Source organism: Carassius gibelio, chromosome B2 (genome assembly GCF_023724105.1).
Source record: "Carassius gibelio isolate Cgi1373 ecotype wild population from Czech Republic chromosome B2, carGib1.2-hapl.c, whole genome shotgun sequence".
Lineage (NCBI taxonomy): Eukaryota > Metazoa > Chordata > Actinopteri > Cypriniformes > Cyprinidae > Carassius > Carassius gibelio.
This window is the reverse complement of record NC_068397.1, coordinates 31188833-31203130: the sequence shown is the minus strand read 5'-3', so window position 1 is coordinate 31203130 and position 14298 is coordinate 31188833. Positions and strand designations below refer to the sequence as shown.

Below are 14298 nucleotides of genomic sequence, written 5' to 3'. Positions count from 1 at the left end.
ATGCTTTTCATGCAGCATTTATGATTTCAGTGCTTGATTTTAAACACATATTTGTTTATTTTTTATGCTAAGTAAATAAATGATAACCCTGCTACGTTCATGCATTTAGATTGCTTTTTTATGCATGCATGTTTTTATGCATAAAATATTTCATGTAGTTTTTCAAATAATATGAACTCTTAAAAGCGCATAAAATAAAATCATTAAATGCATTTCATCTTATATGCTGCTGTTGTTGTTTTTTTGTTTTTTTTTGCATATTATTGTACTGATGCTGTTGATGCAACATTAATGATTAGAGTTTTTTATTTGAAGGACATTATTACTGAACGTAGTCAGACGTTACTGATGCGTGCGCTGACGGTCCTGCTCTCCGTCTGTCTCTCATCCTCTCGGTAGCTATGCTCCAGCTGCATCTTCTCCGGGTCCGAGCTGCTCACGTCTCCATGGCAACCGTCAGTGCCGCTGGGCGGGGTCTGGTTAAAAAGGGGCGGGGTCTTGGTTTTCACCACCTTGTCGAAGTAGGCGAGATACGCCACGTATTTTCCCGTGGCAGAGAGAGACACGATGGGTGTGAACTCGTAGCCCCACAGGATCTCGTCGGGCAGGTAGGAGGTGCGCACCTGACAGGTGGCTGATGTGGGTTCCACTGTGGAGCTCATCATCACCAGGAGCTCAAAATCAGCCGGACCCGGATCTGGGTCCGTCCATCCGCCTGGAGAAACAGACACAATGAGTGTTTCTACAAGAAGTTTTCTGAAAGGTGAAGTGATTCATGAAGCAGAAGCTGTCACTGTTTTTGCAATTCTGTTTAGTGCCACTGGAGGTGCAGTGTTTGCAATCACAAAAGTTACAAAACCTAGTTACATTTTCAGATGAAATATAAATAGATTAAATTAATAACAAAAATTCTAATTAAAATTTTAAATAAATGAGGAATTAATAAAATGTAAATTAAATTAAAATGAAAATTTATTTTATATTTAATTAAATATTTAACCATTTTAAATAATTCAAAATGTATTAATAATAATAATATTTAACATATTTTTTGACATTTTAATAAATAAAATGTATTTATAAAATGTAATAAGTTTAATAAAAGTTAATCGAATTAAAATATATGAATTGCTAAATGTTTTTTAGGCATCACACTTTTTTACATGACTCTTCCTATTGTCAAGAATCCATTATTTACTCACATGAAAAAAATTAAATAAAAACAAAAAATCATTATATAAAATAAAAACAAAAGGAAATTGTTTTTATTTTAAAAAAAAAGTATAATTTGATTCTTTAATTTGATTTGATTTTGGATTTATTTATTTTCTACTTTTGTTGTTGTTTTCTGTCCCCGATAATAATATTTACCCCTTCACCAACTTGGAATTATAAGTTTCTATCTGCATTCTGAGCAGTTTTGAGATATTGAGCTTCAGTGTTTTTTCTTCCATATACTTCTGTAGATAGAATGCTTTTTGTTTCCTAAAATGTACATAGCTTACAAAAGAAACCTTACATAATGTAAACAGGCTGTCACAGAATAAGAATAGAATACAAAAGTCAGATAGAACCTTATGATTCTAAGCTGATGCCTGTGCTGTGCTGAAAATACTTTACCTGATTTATTATTCCTATAGTCGAAAATGACTGGCCTTTCCAAAATTGCTTGTAAATGTCTCATAACACTATACTTACTATATGTGACCCTGGAGCACAAAAGCATGTATGGGTCACAATTATGCCTTTCTTTTTTATGCCAAAAATCATTAGGATATTAAGTAAAGATCATGTTCCATGAAGATATTTAGTCAATTTCCTACCATAAATATATCAAAACTTAAATGTTTGATCAGTAATATTCATCGCTAAGAACTTCATTTGAACAACTTTAAAGATGATTTTCTCAATATTTCGATGTTTTTGCTCCCTCAGATTCCAGATTTTCTAATAGTTGTATCTCAGACTAATATTGTCCTCCGAACAAACCACACATCAATGATTTATTCAGTTTTATTTTTTTTGGTCCAGGGTCACATTTTACCAATAAATATTGGATTCAATTAATTTTTTCAACTTGTTTTCTTTGTAATAGCAATGCTTCTGTATTTCTTTCTGGGCTGGATTGAGGCCTGACTGATCTGAACTCATGCACATCAGTTTTTGAGTTAATGAACACTTCATTGGTGTGGTTAAACTTTGCGGATGTTCAGAGGACGGTGGCGGGATCTGACCCTTGTCGGCCCATCGGCGCAGCGGGCTCTGCTCGTCGATGATGTGGTAGAAGGTGAGCGGGAGGATGAGGAAGGGGCTCTCGCTGGCCGTGTCCACGCTGAAGCTCACGTTCTTCTGATCCAAACGCACCGTCTCGCCCTCCTTCGGTGCGCACGGCTGTAAAAGCTTCCCAGTCACCTGAAAAAAAATAAATAAATCACATTAATTGCATTTGACCTCAAAGAACTTGTTCATATTTTACTGCCAAACCATAGTTTCCACATGAGCACATTTCCATGTTCAAGGTTCAGACGCTCGATGATGCTCCAGAAGGTAAAACCATGCATTAAGATCAGGGGCGTGAAAACTTTTGAACAGAATGGAGATGTGTACATTTTTCTTATTTTGCCTAAAAATCTTTTTTCTTCTTCATTTGGTACTGCCCTTCAGAGGCTACAGCAGATACTAACATGTTTCCCAAATTCAAAACTTTGTTAAGGTGATAATTGTCTCCTCCGGTTACCTGGCAGCCCAGCAGCAGACTCTTGCGCATGTTAGCGACTCGTATCATGAGACACGGTCGTCCGTCGTGATTAGCGATCACAGCATGCTGACTGAACCGAATCGTCCCGCCACGCTTCTTCGGCCGAGCCACCTGAGACAGACAGGTCTGGGTCATATTTCACCCACAAATACAGATGTTTATTGGTTTTCTGTGTTGAGGTGATTAATAGGATGCACACCTTGGCGAGGAAGGTTCCGGTGATGAAGATCTCCATGGCGGTGGTGATGAGGAGCTGGATGATGAGCAGGACGATGGCAGACGGACACTCCTCCGTGATGCAGCGGTATCCGTATCCGATGGTGGTCTGAGTCTCCAGCGAGAAGAGAAAGGCTGCGGTCAGCGTTTGCATCTGCATCACACACACACTGTGGTTTGCTGGAGGATCGAACTCTACAGGAAGAAAGACAAAGATCAGACTGATGCACACAAACAAACACAGGGATGTGATAGGGGGAGTATAATAATAGTATAACAATTATTCCTAAATAGCTAAGAATCATCCACAATAAGTACAGGAACATGAATTGAGAAAGTCTCTTTATGCTGATTTGACTTTTATCTTACCGAGCAGGTCTCCGTGCACCAAAGCCAGCAGGTACCACAGCAGTCCGAAGGTGAACCAGGTTCCCACAAAAGTGGCACTGAACAGAATCAGTTTGTACCTCCACTGCATGTCCACAAAGGTGGTCCAGGGGTCACGCAGGTACAGAGCGCCACACCCACTCACGTACTCGATGCTGACGTTGCTCCGCCCATCCTTGGTTAGGACCCGCCTCCGGTGTGCCACCTGACTCCCATGCCCCGCCCCTCCGAGCAGAGGCTTTAGAATGTCTGTCTGTGTCTGGGAGTGGCACACCTTCTGAGGGGCGGGGCTGTGCGATGAAGGGGGTGTGGCCGACATCATCTGAAGAAGAAACTTTTGTAACTTTTTTTTTTTCTTTAGTAAAGCATTAAGTTAAGTTCACATTAACGTAAGCATTTGGTAGATGCAGTAAAATTGGCAATTTTTTTTGCATGGTTTGTTCAAATGATTCAAACACAAGGTCTTTTTCTGCTTGAAACACAAATGTACACATTTAGATGTCATGATATCCAGCTCATTCAGTGGCCTCCGGTGTTTTCTGCAGTACTTCTGTTTTGTGGTGTAGATTTCAGTCCACAGGGAGAAGATCATGTTGAATACAGAACAGATTATTTTACACGTGAGAGACTTTAACCAACGATGAGCTGAATGAGACGAACTAAATAAGGCCGTGTGAAAAAAAGTCTAGACTGTCTGTCTTCATCCGCCAGATAAACTCTTTAAACAGCAAAAAATGATGTTTTTTAATACATTAGACTTGTGTTCCAGTGCAAATATACTGGTATGAGTTAAGAGAGCTAAACTAAGTGAGTTTATGTTTAAATCAAGACCAAGAAAAATAATACTGTTTTCCTTCTGAGTTGATTTGTCTGATCCCATTGATATATATAAATGTTTTTAATTTAAACATATACCCACTTCATTTTGAGACCGTTTTTTAAAAACAAGACTTAAAAGACAAAAACAAAAAGTACCTGCATAGAAATGTATAAATCTAGATATCTGCATATTTTTCAAGTCCAAACACGCATTAAACCAAAGTCTCCTTTCTTTCTCAGGAGAATGATTCATGGTAAAGACTGAAGGTGTGTAATACTCGGGATGTGTTTTAGCCTCTCTTCCACCTTATCAGCTCTCTCTCTCTCTCTCTCTCTCTCTCTCTCTCTCTCTCTCTCTCTCTCTCCCTCTCTCTCTCTCTCTCTCTCTCTCTCTCTCTCTCTCTCTCCCTCTCTCTCTCTCTCTGTCTCTCTCTCTCTCTCGGGTACAAAGGAACGTATTGTGTGAAACACTAACCAATGAGACCAAACCAACCGCTGACAAACATATCTTTGTGTGTGTGTGTGTGTGTGTGTGTGTGTGTGTGCTTGTGTATGTGTGTGTGTGTGCTTGTGAGTGTGCTTGTGTATGTGTGTGTGTGTGTGTGCTTGTGTATGTGTGTGTGTGTGTGTGTGCTTGTGTGTGTGCTTGTGTATGTGTGTGTGTGTGTGTGTGTGTGTGGCACAATAGCAGCTCATTAGTATTCCAAAGTGGATAACGATCCCCCCTCCGCAGATCTCAACCCTCAGTCTTTCTTTCTTTCTGTCTTGCTTTCTTTCACAGTTTAATATGCGCCCATAAACACACACAGAGTTAAACTCAGGATTTTTTTAGGTTTTCCCACAGATTTGGCTGTTTTCTCAACCCTAACCTGAGTGCATCTGATAAATCATTGCACTGCAACACCAGAGCAAGCTTCTTTGTTTCCCACGACATGATGAAATGCATTAATAAGAGCAACATCCGTAACGCATAACAGGCAACTTCTGTGTGTAAAGTGCTTAATAAATACAAATATTGCAACTGTTACAAAGATGTATCAACTTTATGTTTTTCATATGCATAAATCAATACTGCAGTGTAGTTCAGTTTTTCTACTTTAGAATTTCACACTTAATCCAATGTGTTACATTCTGTTTCATAGTAATTTTCTGGGAAATCAGTTTCTAGGTGAAAATTGTTGCAAAGTTAATTCAAAAGCAATGTTTTTTCCCCCCAGAGAAATAGATGAATCTGTCAGGAGAGACAGTGCATGACGTGTGCAGCACCTGTTGTTCAGAAGTTCTTTACTCTTTAACCAGGAGCTTCATCAAACCCCTTCAGAAAGTTGAGTTTGCATGTGTGTGTGTGAAATCCAGCGTCTTACCTTGTCATTCAGAGAGCTGCGAGGCTGCTGTATATTAACACATGCGCTCAGGTGTTCAGAAGCTGAGGTTCATCAGATGCTACATTCAGCTTTATGATTTCAGCTACATGTTGATGCTCCGTAAACTAACTTTACTAAACAAGTCTCTGCAGAATGACTCAATCTCTCAGGAGCAAATGACATGCTTTTATAAACTGGCCCATCTCTCTCTCCCTCTCTCTCTCTCTCTCTCTCTCTCTCTCTCTCTCTTCATTCAGCTCATTCAGCACGTGTTTGTTCTGCAAAACTCCTAAAACTATTATACCTAGGATTCTGCTTTTTATTTCCTCTTGTTTATAATATAATATAATATAATATAATATAATATAATATAATATAATATAATATAATATAATATAATATAATATAATATAATATAATAGTTTAAAAGTTTACAAGCTCAAATTAACTGATTATTTCCAAAATTTTAAATATTAAAATGATCTAGTGGAAAAAAATAGGTTAAATTAAGATCTTGATGTTAATAAATAAATGACTGGACATTTTGCAATAACAACCCAAATTTATATTATATTATATTATATTATATTATATTATATTATATTATATTATATTATATTATATTATATTATATATATTTTTTTACTTTTCACTTTGGATAAAAGCGTCTGCTAAATGCATAAATTTTAGCATAAATTTTAAACTGCATTTAATTTTAAATATAACCTATTTTGTAGTTAATAGATGACAGTAAGATTTTGGTAATATTTTCTTTTTAATATGCACATCAAAAATGCATGTGACACAATTTTTGTAGAAAGAAAAGATAAAATATGTAAGTAAGTAAAATAAGAAAATAAACTTTTACACCTTAAAATTCAGTTCCAGTATTCTTAATACTTTTAATTTTTTTTTAATTTTTTAATTTGAATTTGAAAAGAAATCAAAGAAGGAACAATTGTTCACTTTATTAATACATAAAAAAAAACACTTAATCATATTTTTCATATGTAATGTTTTTTCTTTTTTAATTTTTTTTCTCAGATTAAATAAAGCATCCTAAATCTCTCAGCATATGATTGTTGCACTGGCGATATTCGTGCAGAAGTTTAATGTAGCAGTGATGTTTTGATGCTTTAGTCTTGGTGTGAAAGCAGACGCTGAATTAAAGGGCTTTTCTTACACGCTCTCATTCAAATTAATCTTCATTTGGGGGTTTTGTCCTGATTCAGGCACTTTGCACAAACATCCTCTACACGTGTGGATGTCCGGGGTTTGGGAAGTGCTGGAACAGAACATCCTGAGAACAGCGGCTCACAAAAGAAGCTGTGAGAGGAATGAGAAGTCCAGAGTGATGAGGCCTTTCATTAATGAGATGCAGGAGGAGAACTCTGAGAGAATGAGCGAGGGATGCAGCTGCTGCTGAACACTGTGAGCTGCAGGTGGCGCTGTGTGTCACATCCATCACTGCATTCACTCCTGCAGACTTTATACTTTATACTAATTAAAGAAATATCAATAAATATATATTCATATATTTTGGAATAAGCCTATATTTTTTATTATAGAAGAATTATTTTTATTGCGTTAATGAAATAAATTTTGAAATATTTTTTTGTATTTCCTAAACAAATTATTTTTCATAAGTTCTGTGTTATATATATATATGTGTGTGTGTGTGTGTGTGTGATTTAAATAAATATAAACAAATTAAATAAGCTATTTAAATGAGTATTAAGTTCACTTCCATATATCAAATATGCATATGTAATAAATATGTAACATATGTAATAAATATGTGTTTCTGAAGTATTTTATACAAAAAATAAATAAATCTTAACTAGTCATTTATGATATTTTATATAATGTGCATGTTATAATGTTTATATTTTTATTTTTTTTCAGTTTTAAATATTAATTCTCAATGTTGGTCAAGTGTATGTGTGTGTGTATATATATATATATATATATATATATATATATATATATATTTAATTAATTAATTAATTTATTTATTTTTCTTTTGGATACATATATTCATAGAATAAGTTAAAAAAAATAAATAAATAAAAAACAACAACAACAAAAAACAATAATATCCAATATCTAAGGCTTTAGAACATTTTATATTAAAAACTGAAATACTTACTGTTTGGCATTTCGCAGAAATATAACTTGTGATAAAATGGTGTTATAATGGTATTAAATTTGCCTGTTTTAAATATATTAAATGCTCAATGCTTAATATATTTTTTCTTTTGTATACATATATTCATAAATGAGTTCCATTAATTATGAAAAACATGTAATATCCAAATCTCAGATAAATAAATTCATTTATTTAGCTTTATTTCTGCTTTAATATAAACTCACAATTTAAAAAAAATGTTTTATATGAATATTAACTTAAAATATGCAGGATGGTTCAAATGCATGCAAAAAGAAAACAAAAAAAAAAGAAAAGTGGCAACAAAAATAAATAAATAAATAACTTTTGCAACAATATAAAAATATGCTAACATTTTTTGTAATAGTTTTCTTATTCTTCAGAGTCTCTAATAGGCCTACAGCCCAACTTTAGGGTTTTCTATTAGCAAAATGCATTTATTAATCTAAAATATGGTCAAAAATATTTGTAAATGGATTAAACAGAAGCACTTTCCACATTTGAAACTTTTTTATTGAAAGACAAAAAAACAACAACTCTGCATTGAAATACAAAAACATAAAGAAAGGAAAAGAAGGAAGGAAGGAAGAAGAAAACACCTCAGTCAGTAAGAGAAATATTTTCAAAATCCTAAAGAAACATGTTATTCTTATTGTTATCAATGAGTTTAAGAGATTAAACAATAAGCACAATTTCAGCAAGAAAGACATCAAATCAAGTTAAATAACAAATTAAGTTCTCTAAAAGACATTTAACCTGATTGCAAAGAAAAATTATAGTAAAGTTTCTTCCTCAAGTTCCCAGAATGCACATAAATGAGAGAAAAAAGATGCGACCTTTTCCTTTCAGTAACCACGCTTTCTTCAGATGAAACTATCAGAAGCATTGTTCCCGAAAAATGTACATCTACAGGCTATATATACTGAGAATCTCGCTTGAAACATCTACTGTTACATTTCCTTTGAAGCCTTCCGCCTGAGAGGCGCGGCGAGTGACGTCACAAAGCGCTGCGCGCGCAGACAGCGAGAGGCGTCGGATGGAAGAGGAAACGCGTTTAATGAGGTCATTTCTTCTGTCGTCCACCCACACACACATACACACACACACACACACACACAGAGAGAGAGAGAGAGAGCCGGAGAAACGAGTTAAAGCGGAACACTACAGACATACAGAAAAGCCCATTCTTGACTGACGGACACGCTGAACCCTTCGTGATGTTTCCTGATTCATCCACAGGGTGAGTCTAACACACTTCTTTTCTGCACTTTTACATTCTAATCGTCACGTGGATCATTTAGCCTCCTATTTCAAATGCCACATTATATCGAGCGCGCGCGAATGTGGTCTATTGCGTCATCATCATCGTCATCAATACTGATGCTACATCAGAATTCATCTCATAAGCGCGCTGCATCATCTTTAAAATGATCTTTCTGCGCAGTCACCTCTGTGAGTTTAACAGTGAGGGTAACCGAGTGGATAGCGAAGGAACCTGTTAAACTGGTTCGACGCTCTCATATATTAGACACATTATTACAATCATGTTTTATATGAAAAAAGCTCATATAAGCAGTCGATACGGCGTGATGTAATATCTAGATGATGAAACGTGAGGTGATGAGGTGTAGGCGAGAGCCTCGTGTTGAGGTGCACGTATCACTGTGACATCAGATGATGATGATGATGATGATGATGATGATGAATGAAATACCCGCGATATCTTATCAAGTTTGTTTGCTTATATGTAAATGTTTTGCAAATATTCTTAACTACATATTAATTATAATGCCAATCAGTGATTACATTCATTTTTCACGAACAGCAGCTATAATACTACTACTACTACTACTACTACTAATAATAATCAGTAGTAATCCAGCTGACGAAGGACGTTCTCTCAAAGTCTAACGGTTTTAATTATTATTTAAATGTATCTATTCTTGTTTCAGAACGTCCAGGGAACATTGGAAAGTAACATTCTCGAGATGTTTGATAATGTTACAATGGAATGTTCTGATAACAGGTGTAACAAAACAACACGGGTTTAAACAGGGCGAACTCCCCGAGAACATTCAGAAACATTCATGGAACTGAAGCAGAATGTTTCTAGAACACAGAGCCTATTGTTAGCTGAACTTTCCATTCCGTATGGGTTATACAAATTTCCATTCTGTATGGGTTATTAAATAAGATTTCCCGAACCTTAAGTGAGTCATATGTGATTGCTGGAGTTTCCAGTGTGAAACATTAGCAGAACTGCTCACAGGGATCATTTGTATAACCTGACCTGTCCAGCCCTGAATATTGCCCTCCCCAGTGTTTTGATTTGATCAGACTGAGCTCAGATGATGAACACATGATTTATTATCAAAACATTACATGGGGAAGAAGACAGACAGAGTGACTCCAACACAAACTCTCAGCTTCATTCTGACAGTCTTTCATACTTTTCTCTCTCAATCATATTAGAGAGAGATATTAGATTTGTTTTTGTTTTTTGTTTCTGTCATTTGCTTTGAAAAATAGTTGAATTAAATAAAGTTAACCTTTTAATATTTTATTTCAGTTAATGTTTATTTTATTTCAAGTAACATAATTGTTTTTTTAAATTCCTTTTTGTCTTAAATATTTAGATAATTAAATAATTCTAATGATATTAATTGAAATAATTTAAATAATTAAATTAGTGTATTTCTCATTATTAGTATTTTTTAATGTTTATATGGTAGTTTTTATTAATTTTTTCAATTAAATGGAAATGAGAAATGTTGAAATTAAAATAAATTACTTTTTTTTACATTTCGTTTCAGTTAATGTTTATTATTAGTTTTTTATGTCTTTAGTTTTAGTTAATTATAATAACCCTGATTTTACACATTTTGCTTCTCAAGTCAATCTAATAATAGAAAATGAAATAAATAATTTAATTTAACATTTTCCTTAGTTTTTTTTGTATCTGTTATTTTTTTATATATATTTTTTAAATATATCAACATAATTATTATAATATTTTTACTTTATTTTAGCTAAACTAAATGAAAATAATGAAAAATGTTGATTTGAAAACTAATAAAACAAGTTTAATATATATATATATATTCAGTTAATATTTATATATTATAATATTTATTTTATTTAAAGTAACAGAAATGTTTTTAAGTGCTATTTGTATTAATTAATTATTAAAACCCTGATCCAGAAGAATTATTTTCCACATGTTGCTTCTAAAGACACTGAATGGGATTGAATGCACACCTCAGGACTGTCTCTCTGCTCTCCTCCAGGTGCACTTATGAGGAGTGTAAGGCCACAGCTGATTGGCTGCTGGCTCAGGCCCCAGTGCGCCCCCTGCTGGGGATCGTGTGCGGCTCCGGACTCGGAGGACTGGCAGAGATGCTGAAAGATCCTCTGGTGATCAAGTACAGTGACATCCCGAGCTTCCCTCAGAGCACCGGTGAGTTCAGAGCATGTGCTGCAGCTGGTGGGCAGTAATCGTCTCCAGACTCACTCCTAACCCTGTTTTCTGTAGTTCACGGTCACGCTGGAAGGCTGGTGTTCGGCACGCTTAAAGGAACGCCGTGTGTTTGCATGCAGGGCAGGTTTCACCTGTATGAAGGATACCCCATTCAGAAGGTGATTAACACACTGACAGCTCATCTCAGATAGACCCAGCTAACAAAACCATCTTCTAACGTTCTGCTTGTGTTTCCAGAAAGTTATGAAAGGGTTCAGTCGGATTGTTCTCTCAAAAATTGTCTTTCTGTTTTTGTCTTGGTTGTTCATGTTTCTTTAAGCATCATCGACATATAGTTTTTTATTATATATATTTAGAATTTTCTTTTTTTTTTTTTCTTTTTTTTTTTTTGTTATCATTTCAGTAATTTAGTACATTTTGTTTTTATTAGATATTTTTATTTATTTATATTTTAATTAATTAAAAATATCGGTTTTAGTTTTTTTTTTTATGTCTATAGAGTTATCATTTGTTTTTGTTTCAGTTTTAGTTCTTCTCGAACATCAAGTTAAACTAAACTATTTGTTTTTTTAAATACACCTACATAATTGTCTGTAATTTTTAGGTTTAATTTAATTTTCTGAAATGAAATAAGTTTATGTTTTTCATATTTCATTTTATCTCAAAGTTTTTGCATTTTAAGTAACAAAACATTTTTTTTATGGGTTTAGATTTAATTTGAGTTCATCATAATAGAACACATAAATGGAACTTTACATTGTATCATTTTGCAAACATTATAGAAATGTTACTTTTGAAAAACTGTTAAAGTTCTGAAAAAGTAGCAACATTTAAACTTGTTAGATAAACATCCAACTGAAACATTTACAGAAAAACCTTCCATGATTTGAGAACATTATTAAAGAACAGAGGGCTTTACACAAATATTTCCACAGAACGTTCCGAGCTCATTCCCAGTCTTCCGAGGAGGAGCTGTTGTTCTTTCATTATCTCCTGCACTGTATCACTCCTGTATTATCAGTGTTTGCTGAATGTAAATATCAGCTGTGTTTTTATGAATACAAAGCAAACTTTACACGTGTGAAATGTTCACAGAGTTACACAATCATCTCTCTAGTCCTGCTCTTCTGAGAATAAGTGCATAGATCCCTGACTATCGTCCAGGTGTTTGTCTGTGCATTACATGTTTCTGGTGATTCTGAGATGAAATGTGGCGTTGTTTCTGATGCTGTGGTGATCTGGTTTGGGCAGACCACGATGCCGATCCGTGTGTTTAAGCTGATGGGTGTTGAGACGGTCATCCTGACCAACGCCGCCGGAGGACTCAACCCAGACTTCACTGTGGGAGACATCATGGTCATCAAAGACCACATCAATATTCCCGGATTCGCTGGAAACAACCCGCTGGTGGGAGCGAACGACGAGAGGTGAGACTCTGATGATGCTGATGTGAGTCTGAGATTCTACTACATCAATAACAGCACTGAATATTTTTTAGAACACAAATTAAAAAAGCTAACACACTAGATACATGTCTATATAAATACATTTACATATAAATACATACAATGTTTTTATTAACTGAAATGTTTTTTCTGTTCTCATCTCAGATGCATGTGCTAGGAGCACCTTATAAAATAAAATAAAATAACAACAAATCCCTCGTGTTTACGCACACCTGGCGAATAAAGCTGATTCTGGTTCTACATACTGAGAGTATAGTGACTGACGGAGAGGAGTCTGAGCTGGATGATGATGATGATGATGTTCTGGTGTGTGTGGCTCAGGTTCGGTCAGCGGTTCCCGTGTATGTCAGAAGCGTATGACCGCGGTCTGCAGCAGATGGTTCACGCGATCGCAGCGGAGCTGGGTTACTCTTCCTTCATGCAGGAGGGTGTGTACAGTGTGCTGGGCGGCCCGTCCTTCGAGACCATCGCCGAGTGCAGAATGCTGCGCTCCCTCGGAGCCGACGCCGTCGGTCAGTCTAATATCACTCAGTTATTATTAGCATTAATTACACTTCCTTATATATATATGTGTGTTTGAGTGCGTAGTTTGTAATTGTTCTGTGTTTTGTGTTCATGAAAGAATCATAAAAGAAGTAAAATAATAAGTGTGCCGGGTCAGTTGTGCTGTTGATCGGAGCTTGTTTTGACAGAGATGGAGGGAGACGGTGTCACAGAAGCAGTGTGATGTGTGAAACTGAACAGGAGTGTGTGTGTGTTTTAAGGCATGAGCACGGTTCACGAGGTGATCGTGGCGCGTCACTGTGGGATGAGGGTCGTGGCTCTGTCTCTGATCACCAATCAGGCGGTGATGGACTACGACAGCGAGAAGAAAGCCAATCACCAGGAGGTTCTGCAGACGGGGGAACTGAGGGCGCAGCAGATGGAGAAACTGGTCTCCACCCTGGTGTCCCGCATGCAGCTGCAAAACAACCAGCACTAAAGCACTGAGCCACTCGCTGACCGCCAGACGCTCGCTGACCACACGGATACTAGTCAGACATCTTTATACTGCAGGGACAATGGGAACAATTTCACATCAAACAATCCTGAAAGATATATAGAGAGGTTTGAAACTTCTGCTTCTGTCATCGCCAAAGTTATTCTACTTTAAACGGAGTACTTTAATAAGTATTTATTGTGTCCAAACGTCTTAAGCGTGATTTATTTAAAACTTTAATTAATCAAGTGGAAAATAATGCACAAACATATCCAGTCTTGAAGAAAATTGGCATTATGTTTTTGATTTTATAAAAGAAGAATGTTACTGAATTCATTGTGAAGTACTGAACTTAAGATTACTGTATTTATGTGACCTATTTATGTAAAGCAGCTTAAACTATAAGGTTTTTGAGGTTGTTTTAACTTGCACTAAATGATGGAGTACTGTGGTGTTTTGTGTGTCAGTTTTAAGATCTGAATCGCTGTTTTACTGACTTTTACCAGCACTTTTCCCAAAGACATTTATTTTATTGACCTGAACCTTGAAATCGCACTTCAGGCTTTACTGATGTTTCTGTGTGATCTGCTTCAATGCAATTAAAGATAATGTTGTACCAACAGTTTTCTCTGAATGACATTAGAGTGTTACTGTAATATTCCTA

The 14298-nt window shown here is 35.5% G+C and overlaps 2 protein-coding genes across 2 annotated transcripts; one reads left to right on the top strand and one right to left on the bottom strand.

The window, feature by feature from the left end:
* Positions 1–232: 232 nt before the first annotated feature.
* LOC127950832 (ATP-sensitive inward rectifier potassium channel 10) lies at positions 233–5712 on the bottom strand. Its single transcript, XM_052548163.1, has 6 exons — positions 5545–5712; positions 3344–3683; positions 2958–3169; positions 2738–2869; positions 2235–2412; positions 233–715 (listed from the first exon to the last, which is right to left on the bottom strand). Exons 2-6 carry the CDS (start codon positions 3681–3683, stop codon positions 336–338), a joined length of 1242 nt encoding a protein of 413 aa, XP_052404123.1. The 5' UTR covers positions 5545–5712; the 3' UTR covers positions 233–335.
* Positions 5713–8752: 3040 nt separating this feature from the next.
* pnp5b (purine nucleoside phosphorylase 5b) lies at positions 8753–14256 on the top strand. The gene is made up of 6 exons (XM_052548165.1): positions 8753–8951; positions 10999–11168; positions 11244–11347; positions 12441–12616; positions 12977–13167; positions 13420–14256. Exons 1-6 carry the CDS (start codon positions 8929–8931, stop codon positions 13635–13637), a joined length of 882 nt encoding a protein of 293 aa, XP_052404125.1. The 5' UTR covers positions 8753–8928; the 3' UTR covers positions 13638–14256.
* The last annotated feature ends 42 nt before the right edge of the window (positions 14257–14298 follow it).